This window comes from Argopecten irradians, chromosome 7 (assembly GCF_041381155.1).
Source record: "Argopecten irradians isolate NY chromosome 7, Ai_NY, whole genome shotgun sequence".
Lineage (NCBI taxonomy): Eukaryota > Metazoa > Mollusca > Bivalvia > Pectinida > Pectinidae > Argopecten > Argopecten irradians.
The window spans coordinates 22,932,363-22,959,839 of NC_091140.1; the positions used below are offsets into that span (position 1 = coordinate 22,932,363).

At 35.1% G+C, this 27,477-nt stretch overlaps 1 protein-coding gene across 2 annotated transcripts in view; it reads left to right on the plus strand.

Moving 5' to 3' along the window:
• The first annotated feature begins 597 nt into the window (after positions 1-597).
• Positions 598-27,477, plus strand: part of LOC138327884 (major facilitator superfamily domain-containing protein 6-A-like) — a 41,802-nt gene continuing 14,922 nt past the window's right edge. For both annotated transcript variants that reach the window (XM_069274329.1, XM_069274330.1), the window contains exons 1-2: positions 598-837; positions 23,606-23,722. In XM_069274329.1, the coding sequence (XP_069130430.1) occupies positions 23,617-23,722 (106 nt within the window). In that variant the 5' untranslated portion in view covers positions 598-837; positions 23,606-23,616. The remainder of the gene's footprint in view (positions 838-23,605; positions 23,723-27,477) is intronic.

Here is a 27,477-nt window from a genome sequence, read left to right on the forward strand (position 1 = left end):
CAATAATGTGCGCTGCTTTCATATCAACTCTTCGGGAGTGAATGATCTCCGTAAGTGATATATCAGAAACTGCATGTATGTAAGTAATTATATAACAGACAACAGCATAGCACGTGAATGCATTTACATCGTGAACCAAAGTACAATTGTAACGCCGTGAAGAAGTTTGTACTATTGGTATCATGGTTGTTTCATAGCTTACGCGATCAAAGCAACATAAAGATCAATTTAATATAATGACTTTTTTCCACAGAGACATTGCACGAACATCACAGTTTTTGATGACATGCTCTTGATTGTTCTTTATCTTGCTATAATTTTGAGGAACGCTGATATGTGAAACATAATACATTGTATATCAACACATTTACTTAAAAACCACTGCAACATGCTGCATATGCGTCCACCTATGACAACCTATGATTATACAATACAATATCAAGTGTTGGTAGTATATCATATTGAACCATTGACATTAGCTGTTAAGTTATTATTCAATATCCTACATCGACGGGCCAAGTATTGCAGAGATTATTGAAAACAAGAAACATGTACGCTACAGTATTAGAAGCCAGTACCTCAGCACTGAGAGAGGTTATAGGCGGACACAGTAAGGCTTGGTAGAGTATAACGTCGGTGCTGAGTCCTGGTCCGTAGCAGTACGAGAGGAAGCGACGTCAGGACTCAGTTTAGCTGGATTCAGTGGCTGGATCACACGGGGGCACGCGCTGTGTGTACGACAATATATTCACTGGTCTCCTAAGTGAGAGCGTGTTTACGTCCTTGTACACGGAAATATTACGGATGTGTTTGTGAGTCGTTCAAACAGGGACAAAGGTAGGTAAAACATTTAATATCATTTTTAAAAAAGTAATGGTATTTTTAGCAGATCTCAGTTAATTTATTTTTCTACAGAAACTTTTAAGACTTACAGTATCGATCAGTGTTAACGTACCCTATATATATACGTACTATTTACTTATTTATTGACAATGTGCATTTGGCTTGGCAGGTGTTGGAAAATATGACATATATAGAAAAGCGAAATATTCTTTTTTATTCTGACTCTTTTTAAACACCATAAAAACTTGACAGAAATTTAAAGTTTCTCGATATTCAGTGCAACGTAAATACTCTTGGTGGACCGTTTAGTTTCTGAGGTAAGCCATGACCTACTGTCACTATTGCATTCGTTTGAATAGTGAAACACGCTTAGAAAATCACAATTCTGTTTCGGATTGTCCCAAAGTGCAATATGTCTTGAGATTTATTCGATATTTCAAAGTTTTATTCAAACCCCTACACGCAATGGGGTTTTGTGCCTTTCCATTATCACACTTATGACCTTTGTATAAGATTTTTCATCAACCTATCCAGGAGTCCAGGATGGACAGAGAGCTGTATAAAGTCAGCGACTCTGCTCTTAGAATCACTTTCGTACTTTTGAATTAATTTGTGACATTCTTATTACAAATCTAGTTTTGTTGTTTCAATGTCCATTAATGATAACATTAAGATCTGTTCATTTCCTATTTTAAGGGTTTAATCTTTGCCAAAATAAAATGTCACAGTTTCGCTATTTGTCATTTTATGGTTTGCCTATACTACATGCAGTGCTAGTTTCGTATTTCAACATTTCACAAGAGTGCAATAAGCTGTTTCACCAGGAACCTTTTTTGTATTTTGCTACAACTGTGAAGTGTAAGACTTTTAAAGGCAGTCAAACTTCTCATTATAGATCAAATTTCCGACAAGAAAATTCTATTGCAAACAAAAGGGACTCGTAAAACCCAGTATGTTGTTTTGTTGACGGCTGTGTTTATAAATAAATGGTTGGGCCAAGGTGCGGTAAACCCAGTATTGTAGACATAGGTCTAACTATCTGTATGGTGTTTTTGCATTTTAACAAGAAATCGTTATTGAAGTCCGTGATACTTGTGCAGTGTTGACATGTAACTTGCGAATCGAATATGTTGACCACGGCATAACAACAGTTCATGTGATTAAAATTACGTGGCTCTTGTATTTTTATGTAAAATTGGATAATGCTTTCATGACTTTTGACGTCATAAGATATTACTAGTATTGAAGTTCATTTTTTTCTCAAAACTTAACATGAGATTGAACGTTAAACATATTTCACTTTCTTTGCTGCTTATATATAGGTATTGATTACAATATCTTCTACATGAATGCTGTGTATTGACGTTAAAAGTCGTTTTAGTGATTAGTTTTGGTATTATTTTGGCATTTTGTAATTATGTTGAAGTATTTTTAAACCTGGCCGTTTTTAGTGATATGACGCATTTGTTAGTGCCAGCTTTACTAGTCGAGGCACAAAAAGTTTTACGTAGCAGGGGTGTGCAATGCTTTTTAAAGTCACTTGGCCGCTCCGGGCAAGCAGAGCCCAATAATTCACTCGCTTGAACTTATATTCTTCTTGAACCTCTCTATAGTTTGCCATACTTCAACTAGATGTTTTGAAGATGTTGTAAGGATTTTTTTTATTCTGATCATCACCTAAAGTGCATTATGTTGTGACAGTCAGAAATAAATTATTTCTGTTAAATAAACAATAAAAAAACAAAACAATTATGATGAATAACAAACTTGATAATAAACTGTAAGTTAAGCGTATTACACGTAAAAAGAAATGGATAGTAAAAAATACAAGGGAGATGTGGTAATCTAAAGGAGTTACGCACTTTGTTGATAATTGAAGTCATTTTAAACAATTATGTTTTCCCGTGAATTAGTTATATACAATGTCTCATTCATTAATTAGATTTTACTGGGTATATGGTAATAAACTACAATATTTTCGGGACGACCTGGCGCCGTGGTAGAGGTACTGGTTACATTGATTGGGCTAGGATAAGGATGCATCACCGTCTATAGAAATCCCAAAATCATTAACTATCATCATCGAGCTGAGTTACAAATTATACCATGGATGCTACACTGCCAATAGCTGAATTACTTCTGTCATTCAATGATTCTATTAACGTGAATTTATTTGTGATAAGGTAAATATACATTATGAAACATATTACAAGCTCTTAATTTTCTGACTTTTAAGATAGTGAAATGTGTACGATAAAACTTACTGTAAATAGACATAAACACAGAATATCATTTATAAGACCTACAAGGCCAACACAAAAACACAGATGAAATCACTTTAATACTTGGTTTGTGAATTTAGGATTTTAATGCTTACAATTTTGTATTTTGCCATTTCACGTCCAATGTGAATCGTAGAAAGAAATTTAGAGTAGTGATCACAAACGCTGGCGATACTCCTCGATATAACTATAGTGCGGTCATAATGAACTGTTACACTTCTATAATACCGCGATATGACGCCCGATTCGATCATGTTACCATGTCAGCTGACCGTCTTGTTCTTGTGAGAGAAATGTTTATCAAAAGTCAAATAAAACCATTGCCGATGTCGTTGAGACAGTAGGGAACTTTTTTTGTCTATCCGTGATATTAAGTTAAAAGTTTACATATTATTGTGTGAAGAAAAGTCTGAATGCAATTCCATGGGGAATGGATAGTCATCCTTGCAGGACGAACCAACTGAGATATGATATCGATGACATTTTTGCACTCCAGATTATGATTTGTTTTATTCAATTTGTACAATTCAGTTTTCAACCATGATATGACTGGATAGAAGACGCCACGTAGATATAACGAGAATATTCTTTTTATGGGTGGTAGAGGGTTTGAATATGTTGCATGAAAATGATTAATACATTTAACTACATTGTCCCTATAGCTCATCTGTCATAACGCCAGCCCGACCTGCACTGTCTAGGACATCATCACTCAAAAAAATCAATACAAAACATCTCTTTTTCTTACTGTTTTATAACAAATCAACGCCAGTTATATACGACATAATTGTTCACAAAGGGACAGGATTGGCAAGTGTTAACGAGTGTACAAATATTTCGTCTCCATGTCTAACAGTAAAATACACCAAGGTTGTGTCCTCGGAAGATTTCAAGACCGTATAAAGCGATATACTGTGTATATATGTAATTCAATAAATTCTAGCACAAGGAATGGAACCAAGGATCTTCTATAACTGTATATCATGTTCGTATAAATACGAAAAGTTTTCATATAAAGTTGGGTTTTGTAGGTAGGGCGTTAGAATTGTACCTACTGCCCCTTTTGCATGATCGTAAAAGGCGACTAAATTAAGTATAATATCTGTTCTTTTCTTCCTAATTTTGTTCTTCATAACATCTTCCTTGATACAACCTTCTTTATAGCGCTCGCCCCTGTGAGGTATGCTCTGGGTTCGGTCCCCTGGTCGAGACACACCAAAAGTCTGTAAAAAGTGGTAGTTTTTGCTCCTGTTTAGCGCTCAGCATAAAGGGAGTGGAACGACTGTTATTGCTTAGTGTCTTCGGCAGCATGCTTCAGTGATATAGCACTGTACCAGAAGACACTACACGAATATACCACAGTCTAAAAACACATACTTCACACTTGCCACTCGCAAGACACTACACACGGGGGAGGCCGTCCTTACACGCACCCTTGCTGTTAATACATTATCAACCAAACCAAAAGTCGACTAGGGTGCTTTAAAAAGTAACACAACATTAGTAAGATGAGATATTTGATAAAATACTATTGTAATTATAGCTATGAGAGATAAATTTACACTTTTATTGAATTAGTAATGCTGGTAATTAATATCTGTTATTTTGTATGTAGAAGTACTGGGGGATATACCAGGATAAAGAGCACAACAGCGGATAATTTGTGAAGTCTTTCGGTAGTAATAAGTAATTGATTATACTATTTTGAAACTTAATTTTGGGAAGCTATGGTATGTTCTGTATTATTTTGGGGGACGTAGTAGGCTGTGAATTCTTTCGGGAGGATTATCATGTTGTGTAGAATTTCATGGGGGATGTGGCAAGTTACCTATAGTTGTTGAAATATTTGGAAAGTGTTTCATTTTGAGTGACTTTTACGACATGTTTTCTTCCTCCACACTATGATAACGTGTTACTGTTCACTAACGTCGTAGACTAAAATAGGACACTTCAACAGCTCAGATTAAGCTCATCAATATAATCCTCTTTAAATCTCGAAAACAGAAAAGTAAAAAATCACCAAGCTTTTGTTTCCCTTCCAGGTTATGTCACGGCTAAGTAAGATAATCTCCTTCTTACAAGACTGAAATTGAAGCAATATTATTTGAGACGTTTTGTTAAAACTTGGAAATCCCAATACATACACAATTTTAGTAACCTCCGACCAGTTCTTTGTCATTTTCGTAATGTTACGGCATTAGTTAAAGGAACTCTGTATATCTTACCGGACGAACCCATGGTTTTCGTATAATGATAAAATCGGGAAACTTATAACATTGTTCTTCACTGTGTCTCTGATCTTTACACTTGTGTAGAAAATGATTATGTGAAATTGCGTATAATTTGGGAATAATAATTTAGAAATCAAATAAAAAAGGACATCTAAAAATGGACACCGCGTCACTAATTCTACCATTTCTCTTTTACCCCAAATGATTTATTACGAAATAAAACAAATAGAGGATAGCAATAAATCTCGACGATTTAGGATCAATACCCTCGCCGGTTGGTCTCGTATTCAAACTTAATAGCTTTAATCCATAATACCGGCAGCAAAAGCCAACGAAGCAGCAGAAACTCATTTACAATCCCCGCTAAATTCCAAAAGAATATGCAGCATTCTCCGAAAAAGTAATGTCAATAAAAAGAAACTTGTGACAGTAAATATCGAATCCCATATTGCTCAGATCTTCATACCCGTTTTGAGGGTAAATCTTCCATATGAAATTTTCCCTTATTTTTGATGACGTTTATTATGGTTATAATTGAAGTGTAGGCGTGATTGTTAGACCTGGAGATTGAAGCAGACAAGTGATTGCTGATCAGCATCACATATTGTGTAAGGACGAAATTGTCCCCCAGGGATTCTATAACGGCATTACGACAGTCTACGGCGGTAAGGATCGAATACTATAGATGTGCGTGTTGGGTCACCATCTATTGTATGCTGATAACAAGATGATATGACATTGACAGACGGTACCTAGGAACACCTTCTATTTCTTATCAATATATATAAATATCTATACAATGTCGTCAGCTCAAAATCAGATTAGGTGTTGAGTATGAATTACTATAACATAAGTGGAAGTATCAATAAATACTTCGATAAAACGCAAATATTATCACCATATATCACGCATCCAGTGATCTTTTCCCTAAGACATCGATAGAATAATTCTGATCTAATTTGTCGATATGATCAGGAACAACAATATTTTTAAGATTAATTCCTCATCAGGTTAGTTTGTAGCTCCTAACAGACCACAGATGGTTTCTAAACTTGCCTGTGAGAAGATTTGTATTCAGAGACTATGATTACTTTGGTTTCATTTACGTTGGTCACTGGGTTACTATGGAAATACGCACGCGCTACGATGTACAACGTGACAACATTTTACGTGACGTATAAACGTCAACATTTTTGACGTACTACTGTAATGGAAAATTTTAACAAAAACGTTTGCAAAAGAAAATAATGTTTGTGTATCTTTAAGAACTCTGTAGGAAGGCTTGTTGTTTCTAGATTATACTAGTCTAAAAAGGTCGGGTACCGGTAACACATATATGTCTGAAATAGTTTGTAGAAAGGGTATTTATATAAGTTGAAATAACGTATGCTCAATCCGTTTGTCAGTTATTTCCAATAAAACATGTTTCAACTAAAACTGAAACAACATTCCAATTATTATAAACATAACATTCACTGACTAAAGTAGGATAAGTGTGAGTATCCAGAAAATCCTGAATCCCACACCATTATCTACGTAACAGCAAAAGGTAACATCTAAATAGGACACCAAGGATAACGAGGTTTATTTTTGGAATCACTAACTGACACATCGGATATGTATACCACATCAATTAATACCGAAACAATAATTACACTAACTGATCAAATGAGTACCGGCGTCTTCCCGTACAGTACAGTCCACCCTTCATAATGCGTCTTCTGTTACGTCTGAGAGGATCATGGTAAACTCCATCAATCAATTACTGCGTTGTTGATGATCTCGGGATTATGGAGCTTATCACAATTGACATAGTATATTAGCTATGTATAGCAAATATTAGAGTATACTTCACACATTTCTGCCGTAGGCGACAATACTGTCTAACTATGTCATTGATTTTTCATCCAGAAGATCGCCACTTCGGCCTTTTTCTATGAAACTGTGTTTTGAGGCCAAGACGCGTTTTTGTAACGTTATTAAAATATCTTAAACACATCGTTGAGTCAATACCAAGTCATAGAACCCCTGTGTATCATTCTTTTTATAAAATTGCTATATTAATTGTGTTAGGGTATTATAGTGTTGGGTTATCAAACGAGAAGATACTATATTGAGTATTCTGTCGGCTCGACAAACAATGGCGTCAGAAAGAAACGTTTCATCAGTCGCAAAAGATGGATTGGAAACAAACGTCTGCTCTTTTAGTACCCAGTACACTGGAGATACTGATGAATTGACAGATCCTATTGGATTTCCATCCTTGTGCACTTTTATGAGCGTTAGCGTTATAGTACTTTTGGGGCTGTGATTGTCACTTTAGCTAGAGTAGACAATTTATTCATGAGTTGCAGCTTATTTCTTTTTCTTATTTTGTAATCAACGTCATGCTATCACTGCATCTATTGATGTACAATGTATGTCCATTTGTGGAAGGCTTTGATTTCTATTATATGACCGAGACAAACTAGTATCAGAACGGTTCATTTTTACTCGTGCGAAAGATTGAGATAATATCTATTGGTTCTTATATACTGTAAATTTGCCCTTACAACTTAGTGCTTTTAGGATATTAAGCTATAGTAAGAATTGAAACTTGAAACGCAAAATAATATTGAAGCAAAATTTGATTCTATTGAATATTAATACCAATTGTTAATTAACTCTTTGTCATTAATCCAAAGATGAGCGTTACTAGTTATACTTATCATATTATTATCCGATTGATTCTGTTTTCATTATCTATGTTGGAGATATCATCATGGCAGAATGTAGCTAAAAGTAAACGGCTAACCAAAAAGTCTGCTTCATGTAAAAATCGTATTAGAATTCGTCAATAGCGAAATAATTTTGTGAAACATTACAACCAAGCTGGGTATCAGAGTAAATCCAGGACTCGGATCGTGCATGCTGATTACCTGTCATGACTTGTGCTGTGAGAACTCAACACTCGCTACATCCAGACTTCCGTAACTGTGTGTGACAGGCCACTGACATACGGAAGTTCATCTGACGGTTAAAAAATGAGATATAAATTATTAGAATCAAATGAGCTCCCCTTTCAAATCGCTGATTATCGGTATTGTGTCGTCCAAGTAGTGTTGATGGTTTGGAGGAGGCAATAAAAAAAACTAAGAGCTGAGACATGCATAGAACATTCAATCAATATAACAGCTACGGTGTGGAATTTCCATTCTAAATTCAAACTAGAAACTGAAAGACAAAGTGCCTTTATATGTTGACAGAGACAATTAAACAAGGAGAAAATCACCTGATATCTCAAAAGTAAAAGAATCTTCTATCTATATGTAAATGTTATATTTAGTCAAAATTACATCATTAAGTAATGGTAGTTTATTCGCCAACATGTTACTAGGTTTTTTTCCAAGTACCTTTAGGGAATTTAATTATTTCGCTTTAAACTTTGACTAATCGAATGTTAATACTGTTGCACAATTTAAAATACTCCTTTTCAACATTAATAAAATGGAACCTGAAATAAAAAAATTCCTTTATAAACAAAGGTTCTCGAATTATGAATATTACTCTGTGCCAGCTCAGAAATTCCTCTAGCAATCTAAATTTTGACCTATTTCGCGATCATTTGAGAGATTCTCCAATTTGTTCTTGTGGCCTTGGTGATGAAACAGCAGAACACTATTTTTTTTATATGTCCATTATTTATTGAACAAAGATTATCACACAGAACCAAAATACATAACTCTAATATTCACCATTCGTATTTTAACACAAAAACTCTACTACATGGCTGTGACAATTGTGATGAAGAAAAAATACATGTTGATTGCAATGTATATCAGAATATATATCTAAAACTAATTCATTTTTAGATTTTCTACGATGATAGGTTGGGGAGATACACTAATAATAATATTCATTCATAATGTAATGTTAAATGTTAAAATATTTTGTCTATAATTGTACTATACCGAATTTATTTGGAGATGGCTAATATAGGCTTTGCCTGTTGCCAAATCCATTTGCATATTATTTGCAATACAATTTGTTGAAATGAAATGGTGATATGACCTAATACAATGTTGCTCATATACAATAACACGAATAGCATTATCAACAGTAAATAGTTATGATAAAATTCTTTCTATATTTACTTTAATTTTCCCATACCGTGGCGTTATAGCTTATCATCGCTGGTCAAAAAATCGCAATGTTGACTTATATACCACACAAAAGTAATAGATACTTATTCGGTGAGTTGATATTTCTTTATTAAGAATAGTGAAATATTTGTCTGTATAGTCACATACGGGCTACTCAATGGATGGTTGTTTTACATGATGTTGCCTTCACTCATTTTTTTTTCTCACAATCCGTGGTATAATCTTATTGTTATTCAGCGGTTGTAGTGTTTATTTGATTTCCCGAGAGTGAAATAAAAGCCACCTTTGGTAGTCAACAGAATTGTGTAATCGCTACATAATGCTTGATGCTTAAAACCACGTTGATCTGTTCACAAATTCTTTGCGTATTAAAATCAGCATATCTGTCAAAACGAGTTTCGTTAACAGATCACGTCTTTGTGACGTAATTTATTTAGGTTTATATAATTAAATCAATGTATTTGATTTTATGGCTCCTCATTCAAGATTGAATTAACCAATGTGTGAAAATTAAAACGATTAATGGGTAACTTGATTTGATGTCGAAACGAGGAAGTCGTATTGTCGATAGTAAATTATCTCACGAGAGTTCTAAGATGGAAGTGTTTCCAATAGACGACATGCATTTATCACAGAATAAGCATACGACATTGTATTACAAACTAACATGGTTAAAGTGAGGAGGTCGCGTCGCGTGTTATAACACTGTCTCTTCTGAATGGTCGTTATCTTGAGAGAAATTCTTTTGAGTACATGTAAAATTGTGACAGGGTATGTTAAAGCGTTAGTTAGGAAACGGCAGATCTCGATAAATTTCATTTACTGTGACAAAGGTTTAGTATAGCTGTTGCCGTGCGATAAACTGGTCCTATTGGACACATATGTTCAGATATGTTTCTCATCGCTAAATCAGGCTTTCTGGCTCTGATACGGCACCGCCTAATGGAACGCGTTTTCCATATGGTGGCATCCATATGAAAGATACACTTTGAAAAAAATTAATAAATCTAAAGGGCATTGGGAATATAAAAACAATACCTACAAAGTTTCAAAAGACATTGCAATACATAATACATTAAATTTCAACGAATATAAATATATTGTGTCTTGTTTTCAACAAAGTATTGAATGTTTCGATAAGAAATTAAATGCATCCGAAACGCCATCTTTGATCCAAGTGGTTCACTTCAAGAAACGAACCACTTGTAGCGGTTCGGTTGGCACAATGTGTTCCGTTATAGATACCGCTGATTCGTACCGGTATTAAAGTCTAGGAATGTTGTGTTGGCACCAGTAAAATGCTGTTATCAAAACAAAATTGTACAATTATTTTTTTTGTGCAATTTTCCTATCCCTTCAATGTACAAAGGCTTGTGTATACACCCCTGGTTTACTTCATGATTAGCGTTATTAAAGATAAAAACAAGTTTTGAAGATGTAGGATGACGTTGTCGGAGTTTTTAACTTGTTTGTGTTCGACATCAGTAGTACCCGATACTGTTAACCAACTTTCTTCGCGATTTATTTTCAATCACGATTTCACAATTACGAAGTTAATGCGAATCTCCGTTACTTACAACACCAGTAGACATTTTAGTCCTTAAATATCAAAGTTACCTGAATGTCACGTTTTAAATTTTTCAAATAATTGTAAGGTCATGAATTTCTTATCGTCTGATCCGCTGTAACGTGAAAAATGACCCGTGTTCAAAAATATCATTTTTCTATTCAGAAGTTTTATCCGGGCATCAGAAGTAAAATTATCCGGGATCGTTGATGAACGACCCGGGAAGCCTTGTTAAATTACGAACCAGTTTTTGCTTAGAAGAAACAGATTTTAAAATGAAGCATTATAAACTCCAAATAGATATATTTTCGCTGCATTTTTGGGCTTTTAGCATGTTAGGTGCATAATTAACAACAGCGACATCGTGAAATGTTTTACGGCTGTCATCTTTCTACTAACTTACACTAGGCCATTGTCTATCTAGGCCTCTCTCTATCCCGTCCTCTCCCTTACTGAGCAAGAGCTCATTGCGCTCATGCCATCTGTGGCAAGATTTGTACCCAGTCTTTGCTGCTTCTTATTTATAATGCTGAATAGAAATGTAAAGAAATTGCAATACTTGCATGATAACCAATATTTTTGATTGTTTTGATACGATAATTACGTCATTAATAAATGTCATTTCAACAACATCAATTTGATTATGTTGTCTTTGATTGCAGTTAATTAAACTCAGCAAACGAGCTGCAGGTTTTGATTGGGGTCAGGCTAACATAAATGAGATTTATTTCCTTACTTAAATGAGATATATTTCTCTATTTTCATAAGATTACAAGAAAAACGGGGAAAATGAAATGCAGAAAGTTACATGCTAGGTAAAATATATTGACATTGATATTACAGTTTCAAGCAATTGTTAAACATTGTCTTACTGATTAGACATCATTGCTATCAAGTATGATTTTTTTTATTTTTCTTCAGTTCCATATTCTGCCAATTTTGGTAAACATATCGTAGAGTTATAGAGAAATGAGAGATAAACTAAAAATATCAATTAAAAGAATTATACAATAGCCGTGTTTATGAAGAGGATATTCACTTCATCAGACATGCCATTTGTTAATTCAATTTGCATAAGATCTATTGTACATTGTGTGTGGAAATCTTATTTGAAGAATGAGAACAATCACGACGAAATACAGGAAGACTTTTTCTGCAGTGGCTGTTTCATATATCATTTGACGCCTGGGTGAATGTCCAGACATATATGTCTTGTTTAAGTAGCTATTCTAACAATATATTTATTTGATCAATATATATACAAGGGCTTAATCAGAGGAAATAATTGGCTTTTGATATATTGTTGGAAATCTAACGATATAATTTATATAGCCATGGCATTAAGACAACCGTTCCTCAAGCAATGCTGTTTTTCCATACCCTATCAAAAATAGTCGACACAGTACAGGACGCATACGTTCACTACATTTATACGTTTTGTCTCGGGAAATGTAATGAGAAATCATTTAGAAAACAGCGGCATATATTTTTGTTCTACAATAGCGAGCAATATTGATTGCACGTCATTTGTTTGTGAGCTTAACGTCATAACAGTAAAAGAACACGATGACGATTCGACACACAAAATAATGACGTAACAATTAATATCTATCTTTATGGGTAGATAAGTCTGCGATTTACAAAGACAGAGCGGTGACAGCAATAAAGCATATCTAGCTGTGATCTGGCATCCTTATCTTAGTGTACTCTAGCCTCTAATATAATACCCTGTATCATTTCTAATCCTCACTGCTCTCTTCAGTTCCTAACATGATATTCCCGGATCAGATGTCAATCCGCCGGAGAAATCCTCCGGGTGATATTCCAACACCGTCATCAAATGGTCAGGACTTATAACATAATTTGGTGGGGCGAGATATCAAATAAGATTTGGAAGATGTAGCTTAGGGAGTTGGATATCAAATCTAGCGTCACCGTGTCAATAGATGAGGATAATATCGAGTAAGTATGACTGACATTAAGTGCGCTCTAATCAACTATAGCGTCCCGTCATTTCAGTCCTTATCAATATGTATGGGGAACTTTAAGCCGAAGCCTTGTATAAATGTCTGGACTAATCAGACTTTCAACGTTCTTACAATGATCTAACAGCACATGGATGATCATGTTGAAGAGATATTTGAAACAGAAAATGTCATTAAAATGAGCGGAAAGGTTTCCCTATATTATTCGTATCTAGTCATTAGTTTCGTACTTTCGCACTCTATGCAGAACCACATATTGGTTTACAAACATTCTTAAAAGTTGTTTCCACGTTTGAATTTGTAATTCAGTTCATAACGCAAAGATAAATGCTGGGCCTGAGAAAAAATGCTGGCATGAAACAAAGAGGAATTGAATTCTTAATAAGACATAACATGGCTATAGGGATCATACAGTACACAACGATAAGCGTCTTTGCATCCCATTCTGAGCTTTACCGAAAAACATGCCTTGTGAGTAGGTCAGAAAATTAAAACAAATGTTGCGTATGTTTATCGTATCAATGCTATGTTCAATGTTTTTTCTCGCCTATAAGGCACCTCACTATGTTCACCGGTAATATAAGGTTTCAAATTGAAGAGCTTGGGTTTGACATGCAGACAGGATAACAATTAAGTCTCTGTTTGACTTTGGTTGTGTTTAACTACTAACATGTTTGGATCAGGAAAATTAAGGATTCCGTGATCCCTGTTATCTTTACTTCATGAATGTGTTTTTGTCAATGCCAAGCGATTATGAGCGATTAGTCTAATAGACAATTATTACTCACGGATAATGTTCCTAATTACATCCTTACCAGTATATCTGTACACGTGCTGTTATTGTTTTGTAAGTTCTGTGGAATTTACAACAGTTGTATTGCTTTTTCCCCCAAACATGTCTGTAAGGTGTATTTATCTTCGATCACAAATCTGGATACATGACCATTTCGTTGTCTTGACCATTTATCTCTCTAATATGACGTTTTAAATTGTTGTCCATGTTGATGAGTTTTTTTTTCTTAAATCTGCAATATGAAGTAGCGCAATACAAAGGATGTTTATTGGTGTACATAGAACGGCGTACATGTATGAGTCGAAGAACCCACATCTCCATAATATTCATGTGATGTCAGAGAGAGTGATGGCTCCAATGAAATAAACAGTGCATCAACATACATATCAGCATGCAGCGCTTTTGTGTGCAGCGTGGGAGGCTCATTTCGTCCAATTGTTTTATCAATATCAAGACAGAAAATCGATATTCCCATGACTGATCTTGGGTTTCGTTGCCAAACGCATCATGATTTCATTTGATAATGTTTTAAGACATTCTCGTCCCCAAAGATTAAAATTGAAATTGTCAGACTTTTCCCAACGTTTTGCAACTAAAGAGTTCAAAGACACTTGTTCAAGTAAGCTGCTCAAGAACCACATGCTCATCCCAGGAGATTCATTCCATACAGCATATCTCTCTAAGCAACCCGAAAATAATCATACTCGCCCGAGGACAGATCAACCAAGGAATTAGAAATGGTGTTTGGTAGTTATCAGTCAGCCTACGAAACATCATATGTCTTCCTTGCTGAATACGTCAGGAGAGATCGTCTAGCCCTTACCCTCGGGAATCCCTTCCGCTTCCACTATTCACTTTATTTTATTTTTAGACAATCGTGAACGAACTGTCTGACATGGAATCATTGAATGTGGCATGCTATAATTTTGCAGAGACGAACCTATACAATATACAGGATTTATTAGGGCCGATGATATGGATTTCAGGGTACACTGTGGTGTGAATGGCCGTCTTTGTCTCAGACCGTTGATTAAGCTGTGGCATATCTATACTCGGACGAATATGTAACACGAGACAGAATGACTGACCGTAGGTAATGATTTATGTCTATATGCATACTTAAGACTAAATAAAACAGACAGGACAGAACCAATGTCAGGTCTGATGTCTTTTGACATAAGACATTTTAGGGAACTACTTAGTTAATGCGTGTGTGAATTTCCGCGTGGTTTGGGAGGCTGCTGTATATTCGTGATCCTTGTAATAGTGGGACTACTGCCCTTTTTATAGTGCTATCTTACTGAAGCATGCCACCAAGGTCACCAAACAGTTCATCCCATCTGGTCACATTATGCTGAAGTTACATCTCCTTGGTGACACGACAGTTATGTCGGCCTTGTAAAGTTACGTCTCCTTGGTGATACCTCAATGACGTCGGCCTTGAGGTTACATCTCCTTGGGCGATACTTGAGTGACGTCGGCCTTGTGAAGTTGCATTTCTAATCTTTAGCGGTCATTGGATGACGTCCACATAGGACCTAGATATTTCACAACAACAGCACATTATACAAATAGCAGTGTATGTGAACTTACGACATAAAATTTCGCTTATCGAGAGCTAGCTAAAGTAATTGTTTCCCTAGACAACTCCATTGGGAATGATTTTCATTACATTTCTCAGCTATTCTCTTACAAGTTGTCCCATCATCCCCAGTTTTAGCCTAAGATAATTATTTAGAGGCTTAGCTATACTGGATGTTTGGAAAGTGACGCGGTTGTGACGCCTTTTATATCCCTATTTTAGCTTATCTATTGGTGATGCTGGAACTTCATTCCTTTTCGTCACATTTACGCCACCCCTGGGACAGAAGGGATATTTCTGGTGTATGACTGTGATGAATGAATATGGAAAGGACACAGTAAATAAGGCCATATATCGACCGATGATGAATAATAACCTTGTGTAGATACTGAAAGGAAGTACTTTGGGTCGACTCAGTCGTAGATTCCTAGTCGTATTTTGCAGCAAAATATGCCCAGGCAAATTTTTTTAAAAAGCAAAGAAGGATAAATAATATCCATATCAACACATTGTTTCATAACGAACACATAATTATACAGCTTTGTCACAGTGGGGCTAAAACATAGCTGTAAATATTGAAAAAATTAAGAACGTCAGACCTGATATTCATATCAATGATGTTATGATGCTTTTGGTTGAATCTTGAAAGAAACATATTTCAATGCCAGCAACAATACTACCTACATAGCTGTTTGAAATAATACAATTATACTATTTGCAAACCCGTTTGTCCAAATATATCAAATACCATTCTAGCGCTGGCAAATAATACAGCCATTCCTTGTATGACATTGCCAGGCCATTAAGAACAGTGATTTGACCATCTTAAAGTCCGTGGTAGATCAAGGTTTCTAGTAAATGGTATACGAACGTTTCAACAAATGAAAAGTCAAGAGCGATGACATGATGCCGTATTCTGACATACTATATTTGTCTCGTAGATAATATGCTTATTACGTCTACTCGTGGAAAGAGATATACAACAATGAAATATCACTGGATGTCGCAGACGACAGCTGCCCAAGGTAGGGCATGGTCGATTTACAAGTATCACTGCTTAGTTACATCTATTTCATGCCAAAAGGTAATATTTGTATGTGGTTTGTTCTAAATCCAGCAAATATATTATTTATCTGGTGACATTTTAGCAGCAATTATTTCTTTGCTTGTGATTTATTTTTGAAAAATGTGTTTAATTTTTAAAAACTGTAATATCTACAAGAAAAATCATCCGTATGATAGATAATATAGTATGGTTATAGTTTTCTTTGTGTTTGATATTAAAGACATTACGCTACTAAATCTAGAGCTTACTCACATAGCAGATAGAACTTGGAAATAGTACAAGACATAAATTATTTCCCGTCGCAAAAATCATACTTCGCATTATGCACTTGTGAAAAGCATCGGCGTTCAACAAGAATCGTAAAATACATATACGAGAACCAGGAGATCCATTAAAGTTCATTCAGCATCATCCGCTGTATATGTCTAGGTTTATTTTATACTACTCTGTAGAAAACGAGCGAATTTGCTATCCACTTTCTGTCTCGTGAAAGCCGCAATGTTCTTAATCGCCCTTCAGTCTAGTCTCTGATCACGTCCCATTTCCTCTGTTTCCCCAGAACGTGTCGTCTGCTCAAGTCTTTTTTCCCCCTGAATCATCTCAATCAGTCAAACGTTTGATTAACAACGTACTGGTGGTGTTACTTCGGTAAAGTGCATTGTGTTAATTACCCTCGTAAAGTCCGGGAGAAAAGTCTCAATTTACTTTGATGATAGTTGGTCCCAGACTCTATATAGCCTGAGCAAGCGCTCTGCCTATTATCTCCGACGCTGCCCTGCCCAATACCTACAAACTATCGTCGGCAAGCGCTCGGTGACGATGACGACCTGTTAAAAATTCCCATTGTTTGGTAATTGCCGGTTGAGGTCTGTGAGAGAATCTATATGTTAGAAAGTTCTGCGAGATGTCAAATTATCACTAGGAAATCCCCATGTTCAACAGACGCTGTCAATCCCAATCGGGTTTTTTTTGACCAGACTGACTCGAATAAACTGTCCAAAAAAGTTACCGCGATGATCTGTCTGCGACCCATTCAGAACATGTAGGAGTTATGTTAGCGTGTGTTTGGTATATATGTTTTCTTACACACTACCTTAAACACCATTTACTTTTTATTGTTGTCTTTGTCTTGTCTGTTTTGCTGAAGGTCTACCGTTTTATCAAGTTTAGGTCATAGTTGTTTACTGTTTTGTGTTCGCGTGTTGGTTGTTTTTGCGTCCCAAGAGGAAACAACAAACATAAATGTTTAAGGAACTAATAAAAGATGTGTGCAATAGGTTAGTTAATGCCGCCATCTTAATGTATGAAAACAAAAGGCAATGTTTAGTGGAGTTTATGGTTTTTTTTGTGTTTTACGTCTATATGCTGGTAGATTTTAGGTCGTCCCTAAAGAAAAAACGAGCACAAACAGTTTAAAGATACTGACCAATAAAAGGCAAGTGCAACAGGGAAAGTGATGTCATGTCTTCAAAGATACAAAATGTATAAAAACTTTGTTTCTTAATTTCATCAATCATTTGCAACAGTTTATGTTAGAGAACTAAGTACATAACCTGTACCAACGTTAACACATGAAAAGCTTAAGTTATTTAGGCCGATTTGTGTTTATTTTCTTGCCCCGGTTTTTTTCGCTTTCTTGGCAGGTAGGATTTTCTTAAATTTAAAGTACAGATACAACAACATAATTGTAATCTTGATTAGGTTATTTCATTTGGAAGTTGATACAGTTCCATGTAGTGTTGTTTAGTAGATAGACAACACACTATTTTCTATACAGGAAGTGCGTTTTGTTGTATATAACTGTGGACCGATCAGTTGACATAGACCTATTTATAATATGATAATTCTTCCTCAGATGTTTTCATGACTTTACGTACAAAGCTTAGATTTTGGTGTTTTAGAATACAAAGTTATCGTTTATTTAAAAGTATGATGAAAGGATACAAAATGTATATAAAAAAGAGAGCTGTTATTTTAACATATGCCAAGCAAACGTGTTTTGGTTATAAAACATAAAAAATTGGTAAATTTAGAAATAGCCTAGGAATCGTCATTGATACTGCATAACGCTGGCTATTTTAGCCGTGTTATTAATAAAATGCATGTGTTTACCGGTCACCGACCTGAAACAAATAAAAGATTACATATCTTTATCAAAAGCAAATGTGAATTGTGCTTTGGTTAAATGTTTTTAAAGGTTAGCTAGAATATAAAATACAAAACATTGCGCACGGATGTTTTAGAAAGTCATTGCTATTATCCTGATTTAAGTTAAAAAAAAAAACATGGAATAATTAGAGCAACTTGTGAAACCGACATTACCATGACACGGGTTATAGGGATACTGGAACTACTATAGAACGACTGTAATAGTAAATGATAAAAAGAAAACGAATTGAAATAAAATCCGGTGATAGATACGCCTTACAAGGATAGCTTTATTCCTATATTTTTTGGAATATAACATACGGAAACAATCTGCTTGATATTTAATAACGCGCGTATGCAGTGTAAGACAAACTTACGTTAGGTTTTGAAAAACATACATACGTCCAGATATACTTTCATTTTACAAGTTATTCTTATTGTCACAAACCACAGTTATTAAGCAGAAAGTACACGATTACAGCTAGGACAAATAAATTCATTTCTGGTTATGTATGTTATGTTTAGATTTCTAATTAAGGAGTTGAAAAGTACATGTGCATTTAGATAAAACTGTCATAAAGAGATGATCTTTTGAGATATGGTTAAAACATTCCACATCTCTTAACGTGTCAGGAAATTATTAAATTAGGAGTTGAACCGCAGCTCAAAAACCTCTCGGCGAACAAGCTCTAAATACTCACTCTTGGCATTTTCGTATCTTTCCCACAATTTTCAAACAGATAAAATGATTAAAAACCAAACCAGCTGAAAGAGTTGAACATTAAACATGATAGATGTGTTTTAAGAATTCAGTTACCGTTTCTATTCCACGTCGTGTCTTCCAATGATGGCTTCAGATAAAGTTTGGTATCATACTTTCCAAAATTGAAAAAGAATCAAAGTTAACATCTCGGCTTTTTAAAACGAAAAAGAAATGCTGGCTTCTACCTAAAGTCAGTAATCTACATTTGATCCGGACTCATCATTGTGTGTTCCTGTAAATGTCTAGTAACGTGGCAACAGCATTAATCAAAAGATATATCGAAGATGCTGGCTAACTTATAAATGATGCTTGATTCGTTTTAATATGATAGCTATCATCATTGATTTACTTTAAGCTTGCGTCATATTAAAAACAACCGCTGCTTTATCCGAGATATAAATATGGCAGATAGGACAGTTTCAATAATGAAATTGGATCAGATTCATCATATACATACAAAGGGCCACTTCGAGATCTTAAAATAATATGACTAAAAAAATTCTTGTGAAAATAAGCATTAGCTTGTAGACCGAAAATGTAAAAAACGTTAAGGAAAAAGTTTAGGTTACTTTTATTTTAATTAAATTATTTTTCCTTGTTTTCCAATTACTCTTTGGCGCATTGTCTATATACCGTATAGCTGGATATTACAGAGGTCCAAATATTCGCGATTTTTTGCAAAAATATGAAAATTAAATGTTTACGGTTTTAATTATTCAAAAGTCTGACATTCCTGGTATATGAGAAAAGCATTCACTATTTCGTGGATCAAGTTTTCGCGAAAATAACATTCGCGAAAATAGCATCGCGACAACCACCGGCTATACGGTATTTCATAGTGGTTATCTTACCAAAAAATTAAAAAAAAAACATGTACGCTTGACCAACAAATGGGATGTTGTTTCGTTGTACTTTCAGTGAGTTCAATGACTCAAAACAAAGCTGTATTTGTAAATCACAGATTGGCAAGGAGTCAGATAGGACAGAGAACTTTGGTTGGCACGTGGGCGTCATATTTGATGGTGATAAAATTGTTGGAAAATGTCGCATAATGCAATTGACTGATAGAACATTTCGAGTTTGTCTTCCAATTTATACGGTCCTTCAGTGGGATCTCTCCATTTATCTTCATTTCGGATGCTGTATGTCTTCTAACATCCAGAAAGCCTCTCCTATTCTCTACATAGCAACTCTCTATGTAAGTGTGTTTATTAAATCATCTGAATTCCCGAAAGATTACTTTGACAGTGAGTTGTATATCATTTCAACGGAAGCCATGGGCACTTCTATCAAGCAATCATATATAATATTTTATATTATATACCAAACATTGTCACACGGGGGTAAAGAGACTCCGGAGGGGTGTGTGGCATTATTTAGTTCGAACTCCAGGTTTCAATCACCTCTAAAGTAATAAATCTGATGATACCATGCACTTTACTACATAGATTGTCTAAAATTAGTCAATAAATTTATTTTATAATTGAACACTTAGGTTGTTTTGTACTTCAAAATCAATTTGTCTTAAAAACCATGACGTTTACGGCTAGAACTCTACAATTCCTGATGTATTTAGGAGCTGATCGTCTATTTAAGCATCTCCGCCCTGAACCATGTTTTACAGCATAAAGTGATCTATGTGCCTGAATATCGCTCTAGTTCCGGGCAGACAGATGAAAATGTCAACTGCAAAAAAATGCAATTTATGTTTAATGGTAGGCCTACACGGCATTTGATGTACATTTGTACTGTTGTGCTAAAGGTCTTGAAAATGATATTTATAGAACTAATTGTAAATGTAAAGGTATACCGACAATGTTTTGATATGCTTGTAACTGAGTGTGTAACAGTATAATTTAGTTCGTTTATTAGGTTGAAGGTCCTATTGTCAACTGGAGTCAGTTGAGGACATCCTCCTCTGTGTACAATGTGTTAAGTGTGCGAATGTCTAATGTTTTGGTAGGCTGCGGTATATTCGTATTCTGTCCCCTGGCCGAGACACACCAAAGTCTATAAAAGTGGTAGTTTCTACTCCTGCTTAGCGCTCAGCAAACGGGGAGTGGAACGACTGGTTCGCCCGTTGTCAGTATAATGTGACCGGGTGGGGTGTGTTGCTTGGTGTCTTCGGTGGCATGCTTCAGTGATATAGTACTATAAGTGCAATAGTTCCACTATACAAGAAGACACAACATGAATATACCGCAGTCTCCAAAACAAGCACCTCGCACAACATACATGCAATACACCGCATACATGGGAGACCGTCCTTACATGACCAAATCTGTTAATAGGACGTTAATTAATCAAACAAACAAACAAAGTATTGTATCTTCTTGGAATAGTGAACCTCATGTCCTTCTTGTAGTACTAAAGTGTACTGAAGCATACCATAAAATACACCGTACACACACACCACATGTTGTTCCACTCCCCTTAGATGAACGGTATGCAGGGGCAAAATCCAACTTTCACAGACTCTGATGTGCATCGGTCAGGGGTCAGATCCCAGATCCTTTCTCACAAGGGCCAACGCTCATTGAGGAGGTATCAAGGAACATGTTAGGAAGGGTAGAAAAGACAACATCCAAAACTTTAATGACCATGCAAAGACGGCAGCAGGTAAAATTCTAACCTACATGACATTGTGATAATTATAATACCGACATATGATAGCATCATAATTGCGATACAAGTTCAAAACATTTTAAAAGGGCTAAAAATAGACATGTAAATACAAGTAAGCTTCAACACCTCTCAAGTATGTCGCTTCAAAGTGAGGTCAATTAAAATTACTGTGGCTAGAAAGTAATAAGTAAAGTGAAATCAACCAAACCAACGCCGTACTGTTTTGACACCTCCATATGTGACGGTCAGCCCCTGAATACTGAGTGTTAAAACGACAATTTTGTCAGCTGCAAAATATCTACTTATAGTTGAAACGATTTTTATTTGCATTTTTTCACATATATAACAGTACAGAGACAAATTAAAAAAGACATCACTTTCTCACCTGGAAGACCTGTGCGCGCTGGTCAAAAATAGTGTTTTGAACACTAAAATTTTAATTTGCCTTCTCTATCTATTTTTGTTATGTAAATATATACAATTATTCATAGTGATATCACCATTATCCGGTTTAATAATAGTAAATCAACGTTCAAAACAAAGTGTGTTTTATTTCATGACTTTTAGAAATCCTTACATTTGTACAGGTGGACGGTTATCCATTTTTCATTGCATGTAGCGGTTTACAAATGTTAGAGACAAACGTTTGAACACCTCCCTAAGGAATCGATTACATAATATCGAGTTGTATATATCTTGGACTTAAATCGCATGCAACTCTTCCTTAAATCCAGTGTGCTGTTGCAGGTTAAATTATCCGCAACATACGATTCTAATGGAAAAGCAGATGATAACAATCTATAAAATATATTTATCCTAAAATCGCAATATAGTTATAATTTTATTTGAAAGGATACAGTTTTAAAGCATGAGATTTGTTATCAAACGAAAGCTATGGGCCTTCTGGGAAGAACTGTCTTTATCTTTGATCATGGAATCGCAGTGACATTTGTTTTCCTTAATGTTTTGTTGATAGAAATCTAACAGTTTTATTGCGACAAGTGTATATTTTATTGCTCTGTAGAGTTTCAGATGCAAATATTCTATTTTGATATTTCTATAAAAGCAACTCAGTACTTGTTTTGAGCGGCGGTTATAAACTTTTTGCTTTAAAATGTAGTATCTTAATGTACATTGGAATTCGTTTAATTCGAATCGAAAGGACCGTGGCAAAAGTCCAAGTTGTGTTCAAATTAAGCATATGTATATTAAGTGTATATTGGTATCTTTGCTGGACACTACTCTCCTTTTGACTCATTTTGGGTTTTAGATGCTAAAGCTACATAGTCTTAGTCAGCAGAATGCCGTACGAGTAGCTAAGTCTAACTGATGTTTTATATATCCTACTGTTTTTGTATTTGAAAAATGTATATACAATGCGTTTCTTTTGAATGTTTATCCAAAGAGATTTATTTCTTAAGGATTTCGGAGTTTCTTATATTTAAAAACCAAATTTTTATAACATCTGATCTTACAAAAATGAGAAACTGTAAATATTCACAGTTATCCTATCATGTTTAATGTGAATTAGAGATTGTATTTGAATATATCTGTATTTCCCGTGTAATTTAATTATAGATTGATCGGAAATGTCTGATTCAAGTGAAGCGAGTAAGGACGCCGTCAGAGCAAAATGGTACCATGTAAATCGAGCGCTCCTTCCGGTAAAGATGTTCTACTTCTTCACACTAGCGGGTAAGTCAAAACCGGAAAACATAGAAATGTCATTTACCAACTTCTGTCATTCTGACCTTACTTTATTCAGTTAGGAGAAACCAAGAGCTGTCGTAGTAGTTAAAGTCTACAAATAGATTTGAATGACGCAGATAAGAAACCATTACTGTGCAATATCGTCTTTCAACGTCTCTAAACAATAGATGTCAACTATAAATAGACTTGTTTCCAGCTGACAATACTATTGTTATATCTCAACGTTCAAACGTAAGAAAAAGTTTAAATTTGTCTTGAATTTTCTGTATGCCACCCTCAATTTGCCTTGGAATATGCTGTAATGTTGTTTTGGCTTAATAATTACATGCATTTCTAATCTATCAGGTTGCTTCTGGTTTTATTTAAATACAAACATGTTCTCTGTTTGTTCTGTAACATTTCAATCTCTTAAACTGCCTATTTACATAGAAAATTGATCTAGATTATGCCATAGCCTCCCAACCATAGAACGGGTAGGGGCTGTCCTCAAATTACCTTAGCTGTTCATAGGACGTAAAAGCCTAGCTTACTAAACAAACAACAACTTTATATAGATGACGAATGATGCAAAGACGCTTACTCTTCCTGAACTCATGATTTCGATCACTCAGAAATTTTTTGACAGGAAATCTTATTTATATTATCCAATTCCCACAAAAGGCGAATAAATCCTTTTTTCCTTCGATACCGCCTCAATCTGGCATTCGCCAAGATATGACTTAATCATTTTTAAGTTAATAACATCTATTTTTTATTTTTAGATTGTTACAATAGTGTTTGTATAGCAATATTGTCTAAAAGCCTTTCTTCAGTGAATGCAATTGAGCTTGGTTATTACATACTTAAATGAAAATGCTAACATGAATATATTTACTAGTATGATTTAGATGCAAACTTTCAGTATCATTTATTTTTTTATTTTTTTGTTTTTTGTTTGTTTAACATACTGTAAATCAACATAGTTCGCGTTTCCTTAACAGGATATGCCGCAGATAATTTGCTAGATTAAATTAACGTCCTATTTACAGTCAGGGTGATCTAATGACGACCTCCTGTGTGCGGCGTGTCTGAGGTGTAAGACAGTGGTATATCCATGTCGTGTCTCTATGTCATACTGGAACTCTTACCCTTTTTAAAGAGCTATCTCACTGAAGCAACCAAGACACCGAATAAAAAACCTTAAATCGCGAAATTTAATGGCTGGGAACATGTTTCACACTTAAGTATAGCAGAACTACCGGTACAGAAGTCTAAATCGCAATATTACATCGCCTTGATAATAAGTTGGTTTACATTATTCTAATTAAAACAACTATTTTTTCAAAAAAAAGTGTTTCCCTGGTATCTCCTATCCATATTTTCGTTTGTCCCCGGCTATATGGTATATGGAGTGGACAATGACTCGATCAACCAAGTTCATAGACATTTTGGGAGACCTATATAGGCAAGGCCTGCAGTCGAATCCATTTGACATTTCTTAATGGAATTGTTTGAAATTGAAGTCAAAATTTACAATTAATTGGACGATGAACTACATTTCATCTTTCACTGCCTACATACCATAAAACCCTAATGTATTTATTTATAATGTATCGGTTTCATTATTTCTTTAAAAAAAATGTGTATGATTTTGGGCTATAATGGGACTATCACCGTAATAACAATTGCTTTACTTATTAAATTATACATGTGTTTTAAAAATATATTTAAAGCAATTTGTCGGAGAAAAATAATCGACTATTGGCTAGTTTGTCAACTGTCCAACGTCGGCTCGATTTCCCGAAACAAACCAGGAGGTATAATGTTAGAATACCAAGCTTCTCATATGCATTCATCAAAAGCGTAATATTTTCTTCCATTATCGAATGCACCCAATAAAATACTACTGTAATTTAGCATTAAATGATGCATCTGATAAAGGATATCAAATGCTACACAACATTATGGAATCTTTACTTCCGACAAACAAATTAAAGTGTAAAATCCTGTTTCATCTGTCATACAACATGATGTTACGTCATTGGTCCAATAATCACTATAATCATTTCACATAAAGGTCACGTGGTTCCGTTGTACACGTTCATACTGCAGTCACTGCGTCATATCAATACTATCTTCTACATGAGAGCGCCGAGATGATTTGTTTCCGCCGTTTGACATGTAATCGTGAAATCAACTTTATGTGTAACCTGTAATGTAAAATTCTGGCTCGAAGATCCTTCATCATAATGTCGGTACATGTGTAATTACCCAACCCAACTCCGGAGAAATATATCCGGACTGATGATGCGTTATTATAAGATGACGTATGGGTGCATTATAACTAAAGATTTGTTTACGGAGATCGATAAGTTAGATCGCCTTATGACGTGATAAGTGTATAGAACAGTGATATGCTATACATTTAATCGATTTTACTAATGTAATAGTGAGGGATATGCAATGATATATGTCGATGTTCGTGATCGTAAACTGATCCTTTTTTTTCCGTTTATCGTGCAGTTACACGAGTTACAGCGTAAAAGTTGTACTTATCCCCCCATAAAATTAAATATTTAAAGGCTACTAAATTTGCGATTTATATTTTTTCCTGATTATAAACTGGTTTAAGCTAAACGTCTCCTCATATTTGACTTTGATATGAGCGTCCAGGTCTGTGAGGAAAGCTGTGGGCGCCATCCCCTGGTAGATATAATATGTCATCTTCACCAGTGATTGAGCCTGATCTTAGTTTCAAATCTCAAATATATGCTTTGCAACATTTCCAGCAATTTGCTTTAGCGATATTACAAAATCAAGTAAACAGGAGTCTCACAAGAATACTCATCACAGTCATAATACAATCATCTACAAAACCCTCTCACGTAAACACTACATTCATACCGTTTCGTCTAGGACGAATATATCGCAGCCTCCCAAAACATACACACATCTACTCACGCAGCGCACTATATGCAGTTGAAACCGTCTATAAGTGACATTAGATGTTAATAGAATGTTAAGTTCATTAAATCAAACAATCCAACTCGTCTGACACGTCTCGTTTGATGGTTCCAAGTTGTAATCAATATAGTGGCATGAAAATTTCTACTTTTTCCAATATGTGATAAATACGAATGGCAACATGTTGTCAAATGTCTAAATGTTTCATTTTCCTTTAATTCAATGAAAAAAAAAATGGGAACCGTTATTATTTTGCATGGTTTTGCGACAGGACTCTATCTTTCGAACGTGAAAGGCGTCGTCATAATCACATTTATTCCACCATGTTAGATAATTCATGTATATGAAATAATTGGTTCGTTCAAGTTGATACAACCGGGACGTTGAGTTCTATCAAACATCTGACCTTCCCGAAACGAGCACATAGGATACACATCGGATGCGAGGTTAATGCTTCAAAGGATGTTTTCTAGTTCTCACCTACCTTTAAAATGGTTGTCCTTGAAGAGCAACACGTATACTCCTAAAATGAAGCCCACCAAATTGTCTTTGGCCCGTATTCAATGATAAAATCCGAGCTATTTATATAAGGATTGAATTAAGTTCAAGGTGTAAAGTTTGCTACAACACTCGTATAACGTCTAATGCTTACCCAATCGAACAAGACCTTGGGGACCATACAGATGTTTCTATAGTATGTTACCTAGATTGAAACCCACCAAATAAGTAACCTTGACTCGAAATCCAGAAATCGATTTCATTGTCGGATTGATTCGGCCTAGATAATTACATGGGTA